This window comes from Antechinus flavipes, chromosome 3, assembly GCF_016432865.1.
Source record: "Antechinus flavipes isolate AdamAnt ecotype Samford, QLD, Australia chromosome 3, AdamAnt_v2, whole genome shotgun sequence".
NCBI classification, from domain to species: domain Eukaryota; kingdom Metazoa; phylum Chordata; class Mammalia; order Dasyuromorphia; family Dasyuridae; genus Antechinus; species Antechinus flavipes.
In genome coordinates, this window is record NC_067400.1 from 85,347,442 (window position 1) to 85,372,212 (window position 24,771).

At 34.1% G+C, this 24,771-nt stretch overlaps 1 protein-coding gene across 2 annotated transcripts in view; it reads left to right on the forward strand.

Annotated features, from left to right (window-relative positions):
* ERICH6B (glutamate rich 6B) overlaps nucleotides 1–24,771 on the forward strand; it is a 106,492-nt gene that overhangs the window by 49,821 nt on the left and 31,900 nt on the right. For both annotated transcript variants that reach the window (XM_051983837.1, XM_051983838.1), the window contains exons 9-10: nucleotides 13,504–13,584; nucleotides 18,903–19,042. In XM_051983837.1, coding sequence (XP_051839797.1) covers nucleotides 13,504–13,584; nucleotides 18,903–19,042 — 221 coding nt within the window. The remainder of the gene's footprint in view (nucleotides 1–13,503; nucleotides 13,585–18,902; nucleotides 19,043–24,771) is intronic.

Genomic DNA, 24,771 nt, shown 5'->3' on the forward strand with positions numbered 1-24,771 from the left:
AATGTTGAAAACTATCTTTGCAGTATTTTGAAAATAAAAAGCTATTATTTAAAAAAAAGAAAGAAAGAAAGAAAAGGAATTTACTAGTTGAACAAACCTTGGTTTCTTCTTCTGTAAAAGAGGAATAATAAATGGCATCCACTTTATAGGTTTTTTGTGAGATAATGTATGCAAATTACTTTTCAAACCTTAAAATACTATATAAATGTTATTATTTTGTTATTATTACTATTTTATAAAGGATCTAAATTAATTTTTCATAAACACAGGTACAAAAACATTCATCTGGTATATTTTTAGCTGAAGTGGTTAGAAAGAGGAAGGCTGAATTGCAAAATCTGTATATTTCTTTTTCTGGTCTGGCCATAGGCTGGCTTGCTCTCAACTAGTAATTTGGACATGGGAGACCATGTGACCAAGATATCATATTAAGGAGTTTTGGAGAACAAAAATAGTAGCATTTCTAAGTGCCAGGGCAAAATATTTTTTATAGCAGTCCAAGGGAAATTGATTCAGACTCACTCTAAATCAGCAGAATTTCCCCCCAGGCTGGGTCTATATTCATCCACCTAACAATAAATGTCCATCCTTAAGTATCTGAATTTGTTTTATGATGAATTCAGACTGAGTTCATTATTTTCTCCCTAACTGTGCCCATCTTTTTGACCTCTGTCAGTAGTCCCAACATTCATCCAGTCTTCCTAATTCAAAATTTGGGGTGCAAGTCACTCTTCCCTCTTCTCCAAAATCATATCCAGTTATTTACAAATCCTTTCAATTCCACTTTTGCAATGAAAAATATAATGAAAATAGAGCTCTCAAGTCTTGACCCCAGGGCACTTACTTTTACTGACCACATAGAAACAACTGAGCTTAGCATCTAGTTAGAATAATTAGGAAAAAATAGGAAGCTACCTGGTAGCTTGGTTTCTTCATGTTTCTTTCAGTACATCCTTTTCACGTGACCATACCCCTGTTTAGTTGCCTCATCCCATCTTCCACTGATCTCCAACCCAGCAGTTCCCTTCTCCACTTTTGTGGCCATGATGTTATAGGATCATATATTTAAAACTAGAGGTAACTCAAGTATTACCTATTCTAACTCTCTCTTTTTTAAAATTCCAATCCTCTTACACTAGGAACTAAGACCAATTGAGGAAATTGCCTTGTCTTAGGACCCATAGGTAATAAGTGGCAGAGCCAGGATTTGAATCCAGACCCTCTAATTCCAAATTCAGTGCTCTTTTTCTTTCCCCTTCATTGGATGGTGTCCTAGAGTTATCTCTCCTATGCCTTTCAACTGAATTTGCTTCAAATGGATTAATTTATACTACTTACCTCTGGTACCAAAATATGGATTATAGAATCCATCCTCCCCTCCCTATTTCTATCTCTACTATTTTAATAGCCGCTCTTCTTAATACCTATTTGAACAGTTGCAATGGCCTCCAAATAGGTTTTTCTATCTCCACATTTTCATTTTCCCAATTCATCCTTTGGAAAACAACCAGAGTAATCTTCTTGGATTCAATCCAGCCATTCCTTGGCTCAAAAATCTTCAAAAGCTATCTGCACCCAGAGAGAGGACAGTGGAAATTGAATGTGAACCACAACATATTTTCATTCTTTTTGTTATTTGCTTGCATTTGTTTTCTTTTTCATTTATTTTCCTTTTTGATCTGATTATTCTTGTGCAGCATGCTATTTGTGGAAATATGTACAGCAGAATTGCACATGTTTAACATATATTGGATCACTTGCCAACTGGGGAAGGGGGTAGGGGGAAAGGAGGGGAAAAAATTAGAACACAGAGTTTTGTAGGGGTAAATGTCAAAAATTATCCATGTATATATTTTGAAAATAAAAAGCTTTAATTAAAAAAAAAATCTTCAGTGGCTCCCATCTTCCTATCAGATTTATTTGCCTCCCATTCTTGGTCCTATGTCTTCCTCTTTTCCGGTTTATTTCTTATAATTTTCTTCTCTCTGCTCTATGCTTCAGTCAAGCATTTACTCTCCTCCTTCCCCTCTTCTTTCCCCTTCCTTCTCTTTTTCCTCTCCTCTTCCTCTTTTTTCTCCTTCTATGCCTCTTCTTTTCCTCCTCCCCTTTCTCTTCCCTCTCCTGTCCTCTTCCTCTTCCTCCTTCTTTTCCTCTCCTCTTTCTTTTCTTCTTTTTCTCCTCCTTTGACTTTGGAAAAGGAAGAGAGAAGAAAAGGAGGCACTTTTTAATTTAATATAATCAAAATTATATATATTGTATTTTTCAATGCTCTCTATAATTCTTCCCCTCCCTATATATCTGACAGACTATTTCTTGTTCCTCTAAATTGATTATGCTGTTACCTTTCAAGAAGTATTGGAAGCAATAGCACTTGATGCATATTTATTATTGATATTACTTCATTGTCTATGGTACATTTTAGCAAAATGTTGTTTCCTTCCTTATCTCTTTTGATTAGGTCTGTTTTTGTTTTTACTTTATCTGTGATCAGGATTGCTACTTCTATTTTTTCTTTTTTCTTTTTTTTTTATTTCTGCTGAACCATAACAGATTATACTCCAGCCCTTTATCTTTACTCTGTGTGTGCCTCTCTGTTTCAGGTGTGTTTCTTGTCAACAACATATTGTAGGATGCTGGTTTTTAATGAAGAGTTCATCCCAGTGATGATTACTTCTTGGATATTTCCTTCAACCTTATTCTTCCTCTATTTGTGCTCTCTCTTTTCACCTTTTCCCTCCAGTGCTTTGCTTCTGTCTACCACCTCCTCTTCTCTCTCTTCTGTCAGTCCTCCTGCTTTTCTTTGCCCATCTCCCCTCCTACTTCCCTGTTAGGTAAGATAGATTTCTACATGGAAATAATCGTATGCCTTATTCCCTCTTTGAGCCAACACTGATGAGATCAATGTTCAAGCAATGCTCACTGTCCAACTTCCCTTCCACTCCACTATAATAGGTTTTTCATGCCTCTTCACATGAAATAATTTACATCATTCAACCTTTCCCTTCCTTCCAAACACAAAGTATTCTTCTTTCTCATCCCTTATTTTTTTTATTTTATTCCCCCAAATTCTACACCCTCTGCCTATGTATATAGTTTCTAGATATACTATTAGTAATATAATTTTTAAGAATCACAAGTATCATCTTCCTATGTAGGGATGTAAACAATTTAGTTCTATTGAAACCTTTATGTTTTCTTTTCCCTTTTATCTGTTTATGTTTCTCTTGGGTCTTGATATGGGAGGTCAAATTTTTGGTTTAGTTCTGGTCTTCACCTTATGGAAGAAAGCTTGAAATCCTTCTATTTCATTGAATGACCATTTCCCTTATGAATGTATTATGCTTAATTTTGCTGGGTAATTCTTGGTTGTAGTCCTACTTCCTTTGCTTTCTGGAATATCATATTCCATGACCTTTGATCCTTTAATATTGCAGCTGCCAAATCCTGTATAATCCTGATTGTGACATCTTAATATTTAAATTGTTTCTTTCTGGCCATTTGTAGCATTTTTTTTCACTGACCTAATTTAATTCTGAAATCTAGTTATAATGTTTCTTTGGAGTTTTTATTTTGGGATCCCTCTCCTGATATGATCGCTGAATTCTTTTATTGTCTATTTTGCCCTTTGGTTCCAGGACATCAGGGCAATTTTCCATAATGATTTTTTGAAAGATACTGTCTAAATTTTCCTTTTGATTAAAGCTTTCAGATAGTTCAATAATTCTGATATTGTCTCTCTTAGATCTATTTTCCTAGACATTTGTTTTTTCATGAGCTATTTTGCATTTTCTTCCATTTTTAAAGTTTGTTTGATTGATTCTTGATGTCTTAAAGAGTCATTAGCTTCCACTTTCCCAATTCTGACTTTTAAGTTGTTTTCCTCTACTAGTTTTTGCATTCTTTTCCATGCTTTTTAGGGAACTGTTTTCTTTAGCAGATTTTTGTTTGACCAATTCTACTTTTTAAGCAGTTTTCTAAGCTGTTAACTTTTTTCCATAATCCTATTGCATTGTTCTTATTACTTTCCCCAATTTTTCTTCTACTTCTCATATGATTTTTAAGCTCTTTTTTGTGCTTTCCATGGATTTTATGGGCTTAAGATTGCTTTGAATATGAAAGAGTTACAGTGATTCACTGTTTCTTTCATCTTGACTCTCAGAAGCCAATTTATCCTCATTTATCTCTCAATCTAGTTTAGATAGTTTTAAATTTTTAATTATCATGTCAAGGATTAAGAGATTAGTATAAAATCAATGAACTCTTCATCAATGTCATTAAATATCTAATAGGAGCTTTTATTGAAAACAGAAACATTTCCTACTTCATACTTAGACAAATTCAGTAACATACTTGCTCATATTTGGAATTCTTCCCATAGTGTACTTTATTTACTACTGTATTAAAAAGTTGAGGGAGGAGTGAAAGGGAGAGAGACAGAGAGACAGAGAGAAAAGAGGTAACCAAACTAAGAAAAGCCCCCACCATCACTGTCAAGTGATTTAATGGACCTCTAGGGGAATTCTCCTCAGAAAGATCTCTCATAGGAAGGACTAGTCAAGCCAGAGGGCCTATACATCAGAATTCAGCAGTTAGTGTATTCTGTTTTATCAGAAGGAGTATTCTTTTTTTCATGTCAAGCAACTATGAGCAAGCATTATTTAATCCATTATGTGATGGATTACAAAGAATGCAAAAGCAGAAAATGAAATAATCCCTACTCTTAAGGAATTTATAATTCAATAAGCATACATATATATGTGTGTGTGTACAGATACATATATATGTATGTATATATGTGTGTGGATAGATGTATAGAATAAATACAAGATAATTATACTTGGTAGTCAAGATAATTATATTTGGTATACTTAATACTTGGAATAACACAAGAAGTTGGAGGGATTGTGAAAGACTTTGAAGTCTAAATATACCGAGTCCTTGGATTCTTTGGGGGGATAGGGACCAGAGGGGTAGTACTATTTTTGAACTTGAATGGATTAAAAAAATCTTTACTTTCACTAACTTCTAACTGAAATTTAGCATTTTCTTCAATTATTTGAAAACATTCATCTTGGTGGGGGGGGGGAGGGAATCTATAATCTTCACTAGATTGACAAAGCGGTCCCTAACATAAAAAAGGCAAGAACCTTGGTGTAGAAGGTGACATATGAGCTGATTCTTAATGAAGAAAAAGACATTCTATGAGGTAAAAGTGAGAAGAGAAAGAATGCTTCAGATGGGAGATGAACAGTGCAAAGCAACAAAAATGGAAAATCTGAGGATTAGAGAGAAAACCAGTTTATCTGGATCATCCCTGAAAAACCTATTATTTCTCACTTGTTGACTATATGTCAGGGGCTCCTAATGTATGAACAGAAGATGTGATTATTCCTGACAGCCCTACTCTGTTTGGTCAGGGAGAAATCCTGCTGTAAATACTCTGACACCTGAGAAGAAAGCTGGTTGCTTTTGAAAGTCATCAACAGCACTACTTAAGAAATCAAGCTCAGACTTATATATAGATGACTTAGGAAAGCATCTGTTTTCCTCCATAAAGGATTTCTTGGGCAGCTCTGGCATTCCCAGAAGCTACTTTTCTTATCCATTTGGGAAATTCCCTTCAGAAAAGATGGCATTGCTGAGGAAGGAGGGAGATTCTTCATATCAAATGAAGTACTGTTTGTAAAACACTTTGTAAACCTTAGCACATTGTACAAATACAGTATCATTATTATTAAGAAGACTCAGGCCCAAGTTTATGCAATAAGTTGGACTCCTCCTGTGCATACACAAAACAGATCATGGTGACTTAGTGTGGAGACACTGGAAATCCCAGAACTACCCTTCCATTTCTGGCTCCATTCCAACCTTCTGAAAATACCCAACTCTCTACCATCCATTTTTTAAAATATCCTTTTAGTCCATCTACTTTTCATTGTACCTCTTTTTCTTTTCTTCATGATCAAGCTTTTTGAAGTTCTTCCACTTCCTCAATGATCACTTGTTCCTACAGGCTGCCTTAATTCCTAAAACTCTATTGAAATTTCTCTCAATCATCACCAAAAATGTCTTAATTATCATTTTCAATAGTTCTTATTAAGTCTTTATCCTCCTTGATCCCTTAGTGCCATTCAAATTGTTAAATTATCAGTATGTTAAATTGTCTTTATGGACATTCTCTTTTCCTTGGGCTGAAAAGATGGCCACACTCTCTTGTTTCTCATCCTTCTTCTCTTATTATCTCTTTTCTTTCCTTTAGTGGTTGTACCAATCCTCTGAGTCCCATTTTTGATTCTCCTCTTTATCCTCTCTGTGCCCCTCCCCCTTAGTAATCTTATTTACTCCCACGACTTCAACTATCATTTCTATATAGATGGATCCCAATTGTCTGTGGTTAATCTTTTTTAACTTAAAAAAAAAAGTCATTATTTATCATTTAAAAATAATTATTATTTATTATTCTTTTATTAAATTTTAGTTTGAAATTCTCTCTCTTTCCTCTTCTTTACCACCCATTAAAAAAAAATAGTATGCTATTGATTATATATGTGAAGTCATGCAAACACATTTCCATATTAGTGATGTATCCCCAAAAAGCATGAAAAATAAAGTAAGATCATACTTCAATTTGCACTGAGAAGTCTTCAGTTCTCTATCTGGAGGTAGATAGAATGTTTTCATCATGAATCCTTTGGAATTGTCTTGGATAATTATATTGATCCAGAGTAGCCAAGTCTTTTCACAGTTGATAATCATTACAATATTGTTGTTACTGTGTACAATGATCTCTTCGTTCTGCTCACTTTAATTTTCATCATTTAATGTAGGTCTTCCCATGTTTTTTCTGAAACCATGCCCTTATCATTTCTTGTAGCACAATAATGTTCCATCTCAATCATATGTCACAACTTGTTCAGCCATCCCCCAACATTCCCCAATTGATTTCCAATTCTTTGCCACTACAAAAAATGCTGCTATAAATATTTTTGTACATCTAGGTCCTTTTCCTTTTCCTCTTATATTTTTGGGATACAGACCTAATAAAAATAATGTTTAGTCAAAAAGTATACATAATTTTATGGCTCTTTAGCATAGCTCCACATTGCTCTCCAGAATGGTCACAAACCCACTAATAGTTCATTAATATATCTTTACATCTATTTTCCCTCAACCCCTCTAGCATTTGTCATTTTTGATAGATATGAAATGGTACCTCAGAGTTGTTTTATTTTGCACTTCTTTGATCATTAATGAGCTAGAGCGTTTTTTAATATGATAATTTTTTCTTCTTCCAAAAAATGCCTGTTTATATCTTTTGACCATTTATCGATTGAGGAATTACTCTTATTTTTATAAATTTGACTCAGTTCCCTATATAGAGGAGAAATTAGGCCTTTATAATAGAAATTTGCTGTGTATTTTTTTATGTTCCTTCATTGACATTTATTTTAACAAAACAAAGTTTACCCAATTAACTCTTTTAATTAGATTTATTTTGCTTTTTAATTAGGTCTATTTTTGTTTGAGATCATAATTGTTGCCCATGCCTTTTTTTTACTTCAGCTGAAGCATTATAGACTGTGTTCCATCCCCTTATTTTAATTGTGTCTTTCTATTTCATGTGTGACTTATAAACAACATATTGTTGGATTCTAGGTCCTAATCCATTCTGTTATCCACTTCCATTTGATGAGTGAATTCATCTTATTCACATTCACAGTTATGATTACTGTGTATTTCCTTCTATCCCATTTTTTAATATCCTCCCTCTCTTTATCTTTTCTCTCCTCAAAAATCTCCTTTGCTTCTGACCACTATTCTTAATCCACTCATTATCATTTCCCCGAATTTTCTCTTATCCCCTCCCCTCCTATATTCCTGTAGGGAAATATGGATTTCTACACCTAATTGAGTATATCTACCTGTTCTTTCCCTTTTAATCAATTCTGATGAGAGGGAGGTTCAAACACTGCCCACTGCTCTCCACTTATTTCTCTTCCATTGCAAAAGCTGTTCCTTGTGTGCATCATTTATGTGAGAAAATTTTCCTTATTCTACCCCTCCCTGCCCCCTTCTGCAAGTTCATCCCTCTTTCTTACCCCTTCATTTTTTTTTCTTGGTGATCATTCAAACATAATCAACTCTTACCTATGCCTTCTATCAATGTAAATGCCTTTTAATTGTCCTAATAATGATAAAGTTTTTAAGAGTTAGATGTATTGTTTTCTCATTTAGGAATGTAAATAGTTTAGCTTTACTGAGTCCTTTATAATTACTCTTTCATGTTTACTTTTTATGCTTCACTTGTACCTTCTGTGTATTATTCATGTAAGTATAAAATCATGCCATATATGTGTATGTGTGTATATATCCACATTTCTATTCAGCTATCTATCATATATATATATATATGTATATTTACATATACATATATATATGTATATATATATGAAGACAATGGTTCTGTGTTTAACCAAATCTATTTATTTAATTTGTGTTAGCTCTAGCATTTTAACTTTCTGTCCCCATGACTAGAACTAGCTTCCTCCTTATTTCTACATTATGGCTTTCATGTTTTTTTTTTCAAGTCTTGGTTAAATTCCATGTTCTGCAAGGCTTTTATCTATCTATCTTTCTATTCATTCATTCATCTATTTGCTTGGTTTTTTTATTTCTTCATTAATTGATTCATTCATTCTTTTATTTATTTACTTGTTTGTTTTGTTTATTTAGTCAGTGCTTTCCCTCTGAAATTATCTACAATTATCTTGTCTACAATTTCTTTGTAAATAACTATTTAGATAAAGTCTCTTTCTTCAAACTTCCAAACTTCAGGCTCCTTGACAACAGGTCCGAGGGTATATGTGTGTTTGTGTGTATGTGTTTCTAGAGGGCTGAAATTGGCTTTTTTTTTTATATACACACAGTTTTCTATTTAGCTCTGGTCTTTTTATCAGGAATGAATGAAAGTCCTGTACTTCATTAACTATTATTTTTTTACTTTGAAGGATTACACCCAATTTTCCTAGGTAGGTTATTCTTGGTTATAATCTGTGCCCCCCTGCTTCTGGGTATGCTTCAGGATGTCCGCCACTCAATATCACAGACCTCTCTTGCCAATCTCTTGAATTGTTTTAGGCCAAAAAAATGTTTCCCCTGACCTTTTGTGCCTCTGATGCTCCAAAATTATATTTGAGGTGTGTGGATACTAGTAGGTACTAGGTCACTTTTATCTTTAGAAAAGAATTGACTGTTGCTTTTACTTTGTAACTATGATGAGTAAGTCATCAGAAGGTGCAGTGTGTTGCCATGTCATTCCAGAAAGAATGCATTTGATACAGAGCAGCTAGGTAGTACAGTGGATAGAGGGCCAGCTCTGAAGTCAGGAGGACCTGGTTTCAGACCCTTAACACTTTCTAGCTGTATGATCTTGGGCAAGTCACTTAACCCCAATTGCCTCAGCAAAAAAAAAAAAATGCAATTGATAAATATGGTAATACCACAATGTTCTAAATCTCATCTTGTGCCTTTATAACATTTCATAATTTCAATTGTAGAGATAGTCCAATCTTAGTTCCATTTGATAATCATAATCAAGCATTTTTGGTGCAAATTCACAAAAAAGTAGGATTAAATGTAATACATTGTTGTACCTATGGGATTAATAAGCCTTTGAACAACAGTTAATATCCACAAATATTATGCACAAGTATTTCTTTTTAATTCTGTTGACAAAAGTCCTTTGTGTGTACATATACATATCTGTGCATTTTTGTATAAATATATATTTGAGAGTGTATATATATATGTATATACATATACATATATATATGTATATTCTCCATTTGTGTGTGTGTGTGTATGTGTGTGTATAAAATAAGCACTGATGTGAAAAGCTGTCCCTTTCTTTTATTAGCTGGGAATTATAAATGTCAAATTTTGAATAGTAAAAAGAGGCTGTTGACCAGCTTTATTATGAAAAAAATTTCATATATAAGGCAAATCTGAAACTTTTCATTTGGAAAATCACAAAATTGTAGCATTGAAAAATGACATAGTTATAGAATATAAACAGCAATGTCCTTGCTAAGCTATTGATTATATGTGTGAAATTTAAGTCTCTAAACAATGTGTTCTAGAATTTCACCAGCTTTCAGAATAGCTAAGTGGTGCAGTGAATAGAGCATCAACCCTAAAGTCAGAAGGACCTGAGTTCAAATCTGATCTCAGACATTTAACATGTCCTGTCTGTGTAATTCTGAGAAAGTCACTTAACCCCAATTGCTTCAACAACAACAACAAAAAATAATTTCACCAGATTTAAAAGTTAAGCTCATTCATTTTTCTGTGGTTTGCAGACTGCTCTCTCTTCCCTTCAAAAACAAAACTGAAACATTTGCCCTTCTCTGGATTTCTGATACTTTTCTATTTTTCAAGATCTTTCAGTGATCACTGACAATGAAAAAAGTCAGTCCTTGCTCTCAAGATGTTCCTAATCTGATGATCCTCCACCTTCATCTCTTGGAAAATTATTTTTCAGGTATCAGTAAACAAATGAGAGATGAGCAAGCCTTCACATTACTGGAGATTTTTTATTTTGTTTTTTTTTAAATCAAAAATTAATCCAATCATATTCTCTCTTTAAATTCACTGCCACAGACAACTTGAGTAACTGAAAAGAGATTTAAAAAAATTCATTAGAAATAATCAAGACTTACATTTCAATAACACTTTTTATCCCAAAAACCTTTTGTGGTAGATAATCCAGATTCAGAGTTACTCCACTTTGAGAATCATTCCATTTTGTTCACACATATGTTCATGTTCTTCCATTAGTGCTTTCAGTGCAAGTACCTTCAAGAACAGGGACCAATCAGTTATTCATTCCCTACCATGTTTCTCACTCCTGGAAACCTAGACAAACTTTATATACTGTTCATTTAGGGAGTTTTTGCTTCTTCAGACAAGACTGCCCTGTTGGCAAACTCAATAAATCCTAGTTGGTCCAAATTAAGTTTTTTGATTGATCTGTTGTTGCTCCATTTCCGACATCAACAATACTAAATGATATCTTCTTTTTAACTTTTTAAACTAAACTGATGATTTCATCAGAGTAGGAGACTCCTCAAGAAGATGAATCTCCCTATAGCAATGCAACACCAACACTAGTTCTGAAATTGAAGAGTCTCAGTCTTTAACTGTGAGGTTCATTGGATAATTTACCCAGAGTCACATGACCAATGTGCCTGAGATTAGGCTAAAATTTGGGTTTCCCTGAGTCTAAAGTCAACTCTTCATCTACCATGTCATCTATCTTCTCCCTACATCCCTTTTTTATGGATGAGGAAATTGATGATCAAAGTCATAAGTGACTAGTATCATGATACTGCCTTATTATCAAATAAAAGAATTAACACTTTCTTACCAGCATCCCTAGGCAGATCTAAAAGTTACACTGGGAGCTGGTACATGAAACCCCAAGAATATTCTCAAAGCAGGAAAGTTGGTTTCTTCCTACTCTGCCCTGTTGATAATGCCATTTGCCCAGATCCCAGGACTGCAATTCAACAAACATTTATTATTATTTTCTGAGCTAGAATCTAGGAATACAAATAGTTCCTGAACTCAAGGAATTACACCCTGGGGGAGGGAAGGAGATATATAATCCATCCAGAGGTAATATAATTATGAGGCAATTCAAGGCTGTCAAGAGCATCAACAACTAGGAAAATCAAAGGAAGCTTCTAACAAGTGACACTTCCATTGAGTTTTGAAGGAAGGTAAAGGCAAAGAATAGATGAGAAACCATATTCTGGGCATTGAAGGGTAAAGGCTGATGGAGAGGGATAATGAAATATCCAGTTCAGTGAAAAACAGGTAGAATTTTAAATGTCAGGATTTCAGGTAAGACCTTATGATAGGACAAAGCATTTGAGCAGAATTTTGAAGGAAACAAGGAATTTTGAGAAATGGAAGTGAGAAGGAAGTGTATTATAAATATGGTGAAAAGCAAGCTTGTGCAAAGATATAGCAATAAAACAGCAAAAAGGTCAATTTGACTAGGAATGAAAAAATTTAAAAGTCTCAGTCATTTCAATCAATAACATGTACTTTACTAAGTCAGGGAAGTTTGAGTTTTCTAAAAGTCAAAACATTTTTTAAGCCATCATTTGGAACTGGGACTGGACTTGTTCCATTTCACTTCAGAAGGCAAAACCAGGAGCAATGATAAAAATCAAAGAAGGACAAATCTAGACATGTCCAGTTTAATTCCAAACAATTAAAATTATCTAAAAATGGAAGATGTTGCCTTGGGAGGAAGTCAATTACCCATCACTGAGGGATATTCAAGCAAAGATTGGATGATGATATCATCTTAGAGAAGGGATTCCTGTGTAAGTAAGGTTGGAATTGATGCTCCCTTATGTCCCTTCTTAATTGGAAGCTCTATGATCTTATGATCGAAAGAAATCCTATGCACATAGTTCTAACTCTGATCTGGAGAGGGAACAAAAGTTGTAGTAGATATGGATTCTCTTTAAAAGGACCTAGCTTGAGAGGGGGAAAAAAAGTATCAAAAACTAATTTCAGCACAACTTAACAGCAACTGAAAATTGATGCTTACAGTACAAATCAAATTTATCATTGTAGAGGGAATACTAACTAGCACATAGTTGGTACTCAATAAATATTTGTTTAATCAAGCTGAACACTCGGGAAGATACCATCTAACAAATGGATTGTGTTCCCTAAATGTATAATGTATATCAGTGGTTTGGGACTCATTCTATTTCCTAATAGAAGCGATGTTATAAAAGTTGGTTAGATTTGTAAGGTAATTCTTAAAATATTTTGAAGTGCTTAACACAATATTTGGCTCGTAGTATGTGCTACCTCAATGTTTATTCCTTCTCTCCCTATTCAAGTTGGAAACAACCCAGCTATTTATCATCCAAGGGCCAATCTAGCCATTTTTCAGAAGGCAATAGAGTGGTGAAGTTTTTAATTCCAGAAACTGTTTAAGGTCCTGAGGAGTGATCTACATTGGAAATGGGAATACCCAGACTAATGAAATTATAGATCCTTGAAGTATTGTTGTCTGGTGCTAATGATATGTTACTAATACTGCTATAATAAGGGGTTCTGATTGAACTAGTTCTGTGAGAGAAAACATAGAATCTCAGGTAAGATAACTTGCCACATATCCAACAATCAGGATTCATGAAAGGAAGTCAGCAGTACTGAAAATTTATTCATGTATTCATAGAACATCCCCTCCTTGCACCGCCCCCCCCATAGTAGTCTCTACTATTCTTTTTATCATATATTAAAAAGAGAATAAAAGAGTCCATTCTCTAGAGGAGGAAGTCCTTAGAGAGAGGCCCAACACAAATCAAGAACATTAAGCCATGTGTTATTTTTTATTTTTTCACCACTTTCTAAAAGGAGACTATTAGAATCACAAAACTTAAAGTGTTGTGTATTTATGTGTTTTTTTTTAAGGGGAATATCCTTGGCCCAAAAATGGAAGCCAGCAGTTCAGAAACAATTATCGAGTCAGAGTTACCAATACCCTTACAAAATGTAAGTATTCACAGTCACAAGCAAGGTTTTGCTAAATTCATTTAAGAATGTTTCAAGGGCAAAGTCAAAATACTAATGGCAATTAAGCAGAAATGGAGGGAGAGAACAGGGAAGGGACATCTGTTGTTCTTAAATTTGAAATGGCTACAAAACCAATCTGATTTCCAAAGCATATGGAAATTTTTAGCTAATCATACTCAGCTTCATTCTTCTATATTTTGTTTGTTTCTTGTCAAATTATAATTGACTACATTTAATCCCACAAACATTTAAATCCAATCATATACAAGATACTGTACTTGAAAGATTGAATCTTTTAAGAATCATTTGATATAAAACCCCTGTAGTTATTAGAAAAATAATTCAAAGGGTCCATTGGCATACAATCATAGATTTAGAGCTTGAAGTTACTTCAAATATCAACCAAAATCCAATTTTTTCACTTTACAAATTAAGTAACTAAGTGAATTGAAAAGTAACATCATCAGAAATCAGGCCCTTAGACTATAAATTTAATGCTCTTTCCACCATAATACCATTTGCTAATAAGTTAGAACTATCATATTCATACATGAACAATAGATTATTATTGTTCTTCCTTTGAGCTCCCACTCTGATACTCACAGATACATGAGAATAACTCTAGGTTCTCAAAAACTATGCCAGTGAAATCCTTCTTTTGGGTCCTATGAGATGAGAAAAACTTCAAGTATAAATCTGGTGATTGTGTGTATGTTTATCATTTGAGGGTTAGCCTAGCTAAATCTATAAAAGCTCAGCAGCCCAAACATTACTCAATCTTCATATTTACTCAAGCTTTATTGGGAATTTTCTCAATGTACACAACACTCACACATAGAGCTTTAAAGTATTAAGGGCATAAGACTATAACTACCATACTCACTACCAAAAAAGAAACCCTCTATTTAATGGGAGAAAATTGCATAGAATGGTCCATCTAGTTGCTGATCCTTTGGGGTCAGATGTGTCAATGCTTTGTGCCTGAGAAATCAGTATACAAAGGAATTTAGGTGTAAAGGAACACCCAGCAGCCCCACAAAAAACAAATGCTTGATAAAAGGTCTTCATCTCCACTTCCCAAGAGATTTAGGAGTAACAGAGAGGGGATGGCAAAAGATCATGAAATAAATGGCAGCATGGTACTATGAAAAGGAAGAGTGTTGGGTCTGGAAGCAATGGACCTGCCTATGGGTCCTCATTTATAAAATATATTATTACTTATTGATCTCATCTATTAAAAGAGAACGTTGATCTGGGTATTCTCTGAGGCCCTTTCCAACTCTAAATCTATGACCCTTCTGGTCTAAGAAAGCTATTTTCAACAAGATTATGAGATGATCCACAGTGATAGACTTGACTCTTTTCAACAGTGTGGGTGATTCAAGGCAATTCCAATAGACTTGGATTGGAAAATGCCATCCACATCCAGAGAGAGCATTATGGAGACTGAATGTGGATCAAAGCATAATATTGTTACCTTTTTTGTGTTTGATTGTTCTTTTTTTCTTTCTCATGGTTTTTTCCCCTTTTAATCTGATTTTTCTTGCACAACATGACAAATAATGAAACATATTTAAAAGAAATTCACATATTTGATCTATAGCAGATTGTTTGCTATTTTGGGGAGCGGGGAAGGCAAGGGAGAAATGAATGTTGAAAACTATCTTTCCATGTATTTGAAAAAATAAAATACTATTTTAAAAAATCACTTTCAAAAAAAAAGTTATTTTCCCAGGTCCTCAAAGCCAGGAATCCCAGCAACAGAGAACTGAGTCCAGAACTGAAACCAACCTTGTCACTAGATAATTCCATGACAAACACAATAGTTTGTCACCAATACTAAACCCATAAGTAAATGATTTTTATAGAATAGAGACAGTATCCTGAGCAAGATAAATACTTCATGAATTGTTGTTTCAGTTGATTGCATCTGAGATCAAGTATACATTTTTAGAAATCCTTTCTTCTGACTTCCCCTATTGCTGAACAGTCCTAGATAAACCGCCACAATTTTGGCAGCTTCACATTTCTAATCAATTGCAAAGGATAAATCTGCCAGACTTTTTAAACTCTTTTTATTTCACTACCAAACTATTTCTATGAAACATTCCACAGCATTCATTATTCCAATATCACTAAAGATCTAGAGGAATTGGCTTCCACATGCTTTATGCTAGGTGTTCCTAGCTTTTTCAGTATCATGGATTCCTCTGGCTATCTGGTAAGCCCATAGATTCCTTCTCAGAATAATGTTTTTGGAAAGTATAAAATAAAATACATAAGGATTACCAAGGAAATCAATTCTATTAAAAAAAGTTTAAAAATTACGTTTACAGACCCCAAGTTAAAAATCCTTACATTATACAAATGGAATGAAGCTGAGGGGACAAAGAAAATGCTAGCTACAAAGTCATACTTTGACTTTGTGTATCCATTCCAGGAAAGACCAGAATTAAATTAATTCGTACATTAAGTTAATTTAGCTTACTTTAAAAGAGCTAAATTCTTTTTGGGAATTTTCTCAATGTACACAACACTCACACATAGAGCTTTAAAGTATTAAGGGCATAAGACTATAACTACCATACTCACTACCAAAAAAGAAACCCTCTAGTTTAATGGGAGAAAATTGCATAGAATGGTCCATCTAGTTGCTGATCCTTTGGGGTCAGATGTGTCAATGCTTTGTGCCTGAGAAATCAGTATACAAAGGAATTTAGGTGTAAAGGAACACCCAGCAGCCCCACAAAAAACAAATGCTTGACAAAAGGTCTTCATTTCTGATGAAGAAATTCAAAAGGATTGCACACATTTAACTTATATTAGAAATTACAGCATGATGTAGAAGGAAAAAAGCTCTGGATTATGTAGTAAGAGAATTTGGTTCAAGTCCTACCATCACTAGTTATTAGCTATGTCACCATAGCAAGTTACAATTTTCCTCTGCCTCAAGTGCCTCTTTTGTAAAAAGCAGAAAAATCTTTTGCATACTACCTAAAAACAGAATTTTAAAGCTAAGAGGGGACTCAGAGGTCATCTATTTCAATATCTACCCAAACTGACAACATCCCCTAAAAGCAATCTAGCTTCCATATGAAGAATTCACTACCTCTCCTCCAAAGTAACCCATTTCATTTGTGGGCAACTCTATATAAAATCCTTTTATTAATCCAAAATCTATATACCTTATACCCTTTATCCTTTTTGTCCTAGCATGGTCCTCCAAAGGTAAAGTGGAAAAATTTCACAGAGCAGTAAGAAAAGTATTCTGTGGCCCCCAAAGTATTATGCAAATATTCACTGTTATAATGTGGAGGACCTTGACAATGGATTAAGGTCATTTATTAACAAAATAATGAATGTAGACTGGCCTGAGACATTTACCTTAATCCACTGGAGAAGGAAATTGTAAACCATTTCAGTATCTTTGCTAAGAATACTCAGAGAACATTAGCATATTGTGGACTCATGAAGAGTTGGACATGACTGGATAACAGCATATCCTAAATTACTGATATCTTATCCCCTCCTTCAAACTCATTACCTAAGAAAAGCTTCTTTTACATAGAAGAAATCACTAAATGCCATAAGTCATAAATTCAATTCAGTGTAAATCATAAGAACATTCAGAGAGCTTTGTTGCTTTTCTTAAGTCATTTCCATTTACGACCTTATTTGAAGTTTTTTGGACAAAGTCATTGGAATGGTTTGCCATTTCCTTCTACAGCTAATTTTAGAGATGAGAAAACTGAGGTAAAACAAGTGATTTACCTAGATCACATAAGTAGTAAGTGTCTGAGCCTGGATCTGAACTCTTCCTGACTAATATGTCCGGCATTCCATCCACTATACAATCTAGCTGACTTTGTCACATTACTACCTTGTTCAATATATTACAAAGGCTCCCTATTATTTCTAGAATCAAATATTATTTCATTAATATGTCATCCTTTTCAAATTTTTATTTGGAAGCTTTATTATATACATAATTAATACAGTAGTTTTTGTATATAATTCACAATTCAATATACATATATTAGGGGTGTGCTCAAAAAAAGGTTTAATGATAAAAGTACACGATCCAAAAAGATTGGAGATCTTTGTTTTAGGTGATCATTTGTATATGAAAAGAATGTCTCATAGAATTAATAGGCCTTTAACTCTGAAAAAGATCTGCCTGTAGTGACTTCTGATCTTAACTCCTTTATTTAGTAGATGGAGATAAATAATTTCTTTTTTTTCTCTTCACTAAATAGTATTTTATTTTTTTCCAATACACATAAAGATAATTTTCAACATTCACTTTCATAAGATTTTGAGTTCCAAATTTTTTTCTACCTTCCCTCCCCATATCTCCAGGAGAGCAAGCAACCCAATATAGATTATACATGTACAGACATTTTAAACTTATTTCCATATTAGTCATGTTGTGAAGAAAAATCAGAACTAAAGGAAAAAAAAACACAAGGAAAAAAACGTGAAAAATGGTATGCTTTGATCTGCATTCAGTCTCCATGGTTCTATACGGATGGTATTTTCCATTCCAAACCTACTGGAATTGTCATGAATTATTGTATTGCTGAAAAAAGCTGAGTCTAGTTGATCACTGTATACAATTTGAGAAGGAATCCTAGGGAGACCAAATAACTTTACCTAAAGTCAAGAAGCAAATGAGTGGCAAAGCAAAGACCAGAATGGTCTTGAATCTCAGTTCTGTACTCATATCACTAAATCATGCTATGTGTACCACATTGCAGAATGGAAACAATTGGATCATTCTCAGAAAGATTTCTGAGGACAGTGAGGGAAAATTCCCTTTAAAGAAGACATCTTTTTTAAAAGGACAGAGCTGGTCCCTCAAAGTTAAGAAGAAACATTCTTCCATAGATAATTTTTTTTTCTCAATCATATTTTATTTTTCCAAATACATGCAAAGATAGTTTTCATTATTCATTCTGGTAAGATTTTGAGGTCTAAAGTTTTTCTCCCTCCCCCTTCCTTCTCCCCAAGACAGCAAATAAGCTGATATAAGTTAAATGTGTGCAATCCTTTTGAACATATTTCCATATTTGTCATGTTGTGCAAGAAAAATAAAACCAAAAGGGAAAAAACTATGAGAAAGAAAAAGTAAACAAAAACAAAAAAAGGTGAAAATACTATAAAACTAATTTCTTGAATAACAAAGTATAGCATAATTTGTTCCCTTTGAGAAATTTAAAAAACAAAACTGAACAATAGGTGACACGGGAAAGTGTCCTTCATGACTCTGACTTTTTACTTTTTGGCTTTCCTTGTAGCAATCTTCCAGGTTATATCAAACGATATTTAAGCACGTATTACAAGAAGTTATGGATCGAGAAGCTCAGGCAGCTCTTGATACAGATGTATCCTCTACAGCTGAGTTAAAAGAAGAGACCCGGAGAAAGCTGGCTTTAATGTAAGTGAATAAAGACAACTTGCATTTTCAGTCAAGATATCAGCCAAGATCACAACCTAAAGGTAAAATGTGAATGGTCAGGGATAGCTTACTAAAATCTGGAAGACCACCTCAAGTCAGTGTTAGGAGATCAGTCTGAGCTCATCTGTAATTAGTGAAACCTGAAAAAGTCATGTGTCAGAAACAGGTGGGTTGGAAAGGAACAGACAAGCATACTATCCAGGATCAAAGAGTGAGCATAATACAGAAGTCAGACAGAAAATGAGGTTCTTGAAGGAACAGAACAGAAATAAATAAGAGAGTCAGGTTCAAAATAGGAATCAACACCACCCCCACCCCAAAAAAAGCACAGGATCTAGTCACAAGCTAGATGTCCAGAAAAGGAATCAACAAGAGTGAGAAATCCAGACAAAGAGTGAACAGCAAAGGATAAGAAACCCAGAAAAGTAACTGGCAATGGCAAAGGCCAGAAGGGAGTGGGGATAAATTGGAAGTATCAGGAGTTCAACTACCACAAACATTTCTTTAAACATTCTAATTTATTATTTTTCTATTTTGAACATTCTTTTCTTTTTAAATTTTGATGTTTAAATTTGCATCTTTCTTCCCTTTCTTTACCCTACTCGTTGAAGAAGCAAACAATATATATATATTAATAATAAACACTATGGATCTAAGATAGCAAGATCATGTTCCTTTATAATTTGTTGAAATATGACTTGTAGACTTGTAGACTCTTTCTTTGAATCATGTCTTTTAGGTAGTTCAATAATTCTTAAATAAATAAATAAATAAATCTTATATTGTCTTAAATTATCTCTCCTTGATCTGTTACCCAGATCAGTTGTTTTTCTGATAAGACATCTCATATTTTCCTTCTTTTTTTCATTCATTTGACTTTGTTTTTCAGTGTCTCATGGAATCTACTTTCACATGTCCATTTCTAATTTTTAAGGTATTATTTTCTTCAGTGAGATCTTGTTACTCTTTTTTCATTCATTCAATTTGGCTTTTTAAGGAATTTTCTTTAGTAGCTTTTTGTGCCTTTTTTCTTTTGCCATATGTCTAATGCTATTTTTTTAGTTACTTTATTCAATTTTTTTAGTGTTTCTTAAACCAAGCTGTCAATTCTCTTTTTATAATTTATAATCCATTTATAATATAATTAATGAATTAATTAATAATTAATAATTATAATTATAATTAATAAATTAATAATTATAATCCATTAATCACCTCTTGAAAGAGATCCCTAAATTAAAATTCCCAGGAATATTACAGCCACATTCCAGAGTGGTCCAGGTCAAAGGGACAATATCTCAAACAGCTAGAAAAACATAATGCAAACATTATGTAGCCATAATCAGGATCACACAAGATTTATCAGCCTTCATATTAAAGGAGCAGAGCTTGGAACATGATATTCTGGAAGGCAAAGGAACTGAAATTACAACTATGGATAAACTACCCAGCAAAACTGAGTATAATCCTTTAGGAGGGAAAAAATGGATATTTAATGAAATGAGGTACTTTTAAACATTCCTGATGAAAGACATATATATTATACATATTAATATATATATTAAAAAGCTAGATCGTAGTATTATGGATTTAAAGCTGGAGGGGAACTTAGAGGCCACTGAGTTCTTTTTTTTTTTAAACTTAATTTTATTAGTTAAATTAATTGGATTAATAAAAATTAATAAATTAACATTTGTTTTTAAAAAAAAGAATAGGTAGATGATCAAGATTTTTCCAATTTTCACTTTATATGTTTCTTTGTGAGAGCTATTTTTTAAATAACTTTTTATTGACAGAACCCATGCCAGGGTAATTTTTTACAACATTATCCCTTGCACTCACTTCTGTTCCGATTTTTCCCCTCCCTCCCTCCACCCCCTCCCCCAGAAGGCAAGCAGTCCTTTACATGTTAAATAGGTTACAGTACATCCTAGATACAATATATGTTTGCAGAACCGAACAGTTCTCTTGTTGCACAGGGAGAAATGGATTCAGAAGGTAAAAATAACCCGGGAAGAAAAACAGAAATGCAAGCAATTTATATTCATTTCCCAGTGTTCTTTCTTTGGGTGTAGCTGCTCCTGTCCATCCTTGATCAATTGAAACTGAATTAGTTCTCTTTATCGAAGAGATCCACTTCCATCAGAATACATCCTCAAACAGTATCGTAGTTGAAGTATATAATAATCTCCTGGTTCTGCTCATTTCACTTAGCATCAGTTCATGTAAGTCTCGCCAGTTCTCTCTGTATCCATCCTGCTGGTCATTCCTTACAGAACAATAATATTCCATAACGTTCATATACCACAATTTACTCAACCATTCTCCAATTGATGGGCATCCATTCATTTTCCAGCTTCTAGCCACTACAAACAGGGCTGCCACAAACATTTTGGCACATACAGGTCCCTTTCCCTTCTTTAGTGTCTCTTTGGGGTATAAGCCTAGCAGTAGAAACACTGTTAGATCAAAGGGTATGCACAGTTTGATAACTTTTTGAGCATAGTTCCAAATTGCTCTCCAGAATGTCTGGATGTGTTCATAATTCCACCAACAATGTATCAGTGTCCCTGTTTTCCCACATCCCCTCCAACATTCCGCATTATCTTTCCCTGTCACTCTAGCCAATCTGACAGGTGTGTAGTGGTATCTCAGAGTTGTCTTAATTTGCATTTCTCTGATTAATAATGACTTGGAGCATCTTTTCATATGTCTATAAATAGTTTTAATTTCTTCATCTGAGAATTGTCTGTTCATATCCTTTGATCATTCATCAATTGGAGAATGGCTTGATTTCTTATAAATCAAAGTCAATTCTCTATATATTTTCGAAATGATGAGACCACTGCGTTCTACCCCTTACATTTTATAGATGAGGAAACTGAGGCTGGCAGAGATTAAGTAATTTGCCCAGAATCACAAAGCTAAGGAATAATTTGAACTCAGGTCTTCCTGACTCAAAATCCATCACTCTATCCATTATGCCACCAGACTATATGGACTCAATATTGAAACAGACAAGCAAAGGTCAAATCTTGAACACATTCAAAAACATATAATCTGCAAGATAGATTTCCTTAATTTTTGGTGAGATCTAGCTACCTTACTAACTTCAATTTTATTGCCATTGCTCCTTCTTCCCGTAGCCTATCAGATTCTGAGATTTGGTAGCATCCAAATATAGTAATAGCATTTAATAATATCACTAGTATGATAATAGAGCAGTTTAGAAATGATGCCTAATTTGTTCCATTTTATAGCTATATCTTGTCTTTTTAGTATTATCAATAAAGCTCTTATTATTAGCTGACTTGGTTAAACTCTCTGAAGTTCTATATTTCTTTTTTTTTTTTTTTGAGGAGTTAGTAAACATGCATTTACCAAGTGTCTTCTATTCACCAAGCACTATACTAGACACTGGAGAGGAGGCCATGCCTTATGCTAACCTTCCTGCCTCTCCCCGAGCAATATTATACCTCATCTTGGACCCTTCCTAGTCTTCATAATCTCAGGTCACATCTACCCAATCCTGGTAAATTTTTGCAACCTCAAATGTCCAAGTGCTCCAGCTTCATTCAGTTTCTCTCATTCATGCAATAAACATTTGATCTGTGCAGCATGTAGGACTAAGGACTGATGGAAAGGGGCAAAGGCAGAACAGATTTTAGATGAAACAAAAATACTTGACTTCTAAAGCACTCTCAGTTCCCTTGTGGCTAAATCTCACTTTTTAAGAAGCATCTCAGACTTTATTAATCTAAGTTTTGACCCTATTTCTACTCCAGTGATTTTCACCTTTGACTTTTCAGTATCACAACATATCATGGTTTCTAACTTTGTCTCATAAATGAAAATTTTGGCCCTTACTCACACAGAAATTTTCCAGTTGTATTATTCTTTAAATTCATCAAACCAGGAAATTTTTCATTCACCCCTTAAAGTCTTCATATAGACCAGCCCAGAATAGGTCCCAAACTCTGGTTAGGCTAATGGCCTTCATGAATTAAAACAATCATGGAAATCTCTCTTTATATGCCATCCTAAGAAAACCTAGTTTACTCTCCTGGCTTTAATTATCACATCTATGTGAATGACTCCTAAACCTTCAGTAATCTTCTCAGAACCCTTATCTCTTATTTCCAATTAAATACCTTAACTCCTGTGCCTTCCTCTAAAGGTTCTCCATATTATCAAAGACATTCTTAAAGTATGGGACCCAGAATTGAACACAGCATTTTAGAAATATTTGACCAGGACAGAATACACTGAACTATTATCATTCTCTCTAGTCCTAGACAACTATGTCTCCCGAAATTATATTGTTTCTTGGCTGCCATTGTTTCTTGGCTGCCATACCACATTCCTAGCTCATAATGGGCTTGCAGTCTCTTAAAATAATGTAGAATGCAACATTTTTAAAAATTGAAATTAAAAAAAAAATCTTGCTGAATCAGATTAGCCATAAGCTTTGAATCATCTACAAACTTGATTTTTAAAATGCTTTTTATTCCTATGTCTAAGATATTTATAAAAATGCTTGAAATTATACAGATTTTTGAAGTGCTCTGCTAACGTTCTTCTTCCAAGTTTTCATTAATGATGATTCTTTGGGTCTAATGGTCCAGGGGTCCTCAAACTACAGTCCGGGGGCCAGATGTGGCAGCTGAGGACGGTTATCCCCCTCACCCAGGGCTATGAAGTTTCTCTATTTAAAGGCCCACAAAACAAAGTTTTTGTTTTTACTATAGTCCGGCCCTCCAACAATCTGAGGGACAGTGAACTGGCCCCCTATTTAAAAAGTTTGAGGACCTCTGGCCCTTCAATCAAATCTGAATTCAACAAATGATATTAAGACTTCACCCCCATCTCACCATCTTGTTGTAGTATAATAGCATGGTTTCAATGTTTTAAGAAAATCTAGGTAAATTGTGATAGGAAAGAATTGAAACAGGGCCCATCAACTGGGAAAGATCCAAACAAGATTTGTGGATCATTAATGCAAGGGAATATGTAGAGAAACATAAAAATTCTCATAAATAAATATACAGTGATATAGGTATAACCGTGAATGGGGGAGAAATTATGTTAAATTTCATATATTCCTATCTTTCCTCCGAACTTTTTGAAATCTGCTCTCCCAAAATCTAGAGTAAAAGCTACAATATGCCCGGTCCAGCTCCCCTTGTTTGTCATAAATTCTAAAATGAAGTGATTAATTCACCTCCATCAAGGGTCCCATCAATTCCAATTCAGCGACCAGTTCTTCCTTATTGGTGAAAATCAGATCCAAAATAGAAAATTTCCCCCTGTTGGTTGCTCCATCCTTTGAAGATAAAATTACCATCAAGGCAAGTCAGGAAATTATTTACAGCTCTGTTTTTGGCAGAGAGAAAGCTCCAGCAGATGTTCTGATAATTGAAGCCCCCCTCCCTCCACTACTTTATCATGTCTCACTCCATGCCAGGCTTATGTTCTATTTCCCAAACTCTTCAACTATTTCCTCTTCCTGCCAGGTGCAGTCTACCCTGATGACAATATTGCTTCTGCCTCACTTCAATAGCAAATATTTCTAAATTATATCTGTTTAAGATGGGTTAGGAGGTGGAGAAGAGAGGTGAAAGGAAGCTGTCCCAAATGATGTTATCATTAGCCTCAAGGGAAGGAGGAAGGATGTTCATATGTATGTGAGTTGGGAGACTAACTAAGAG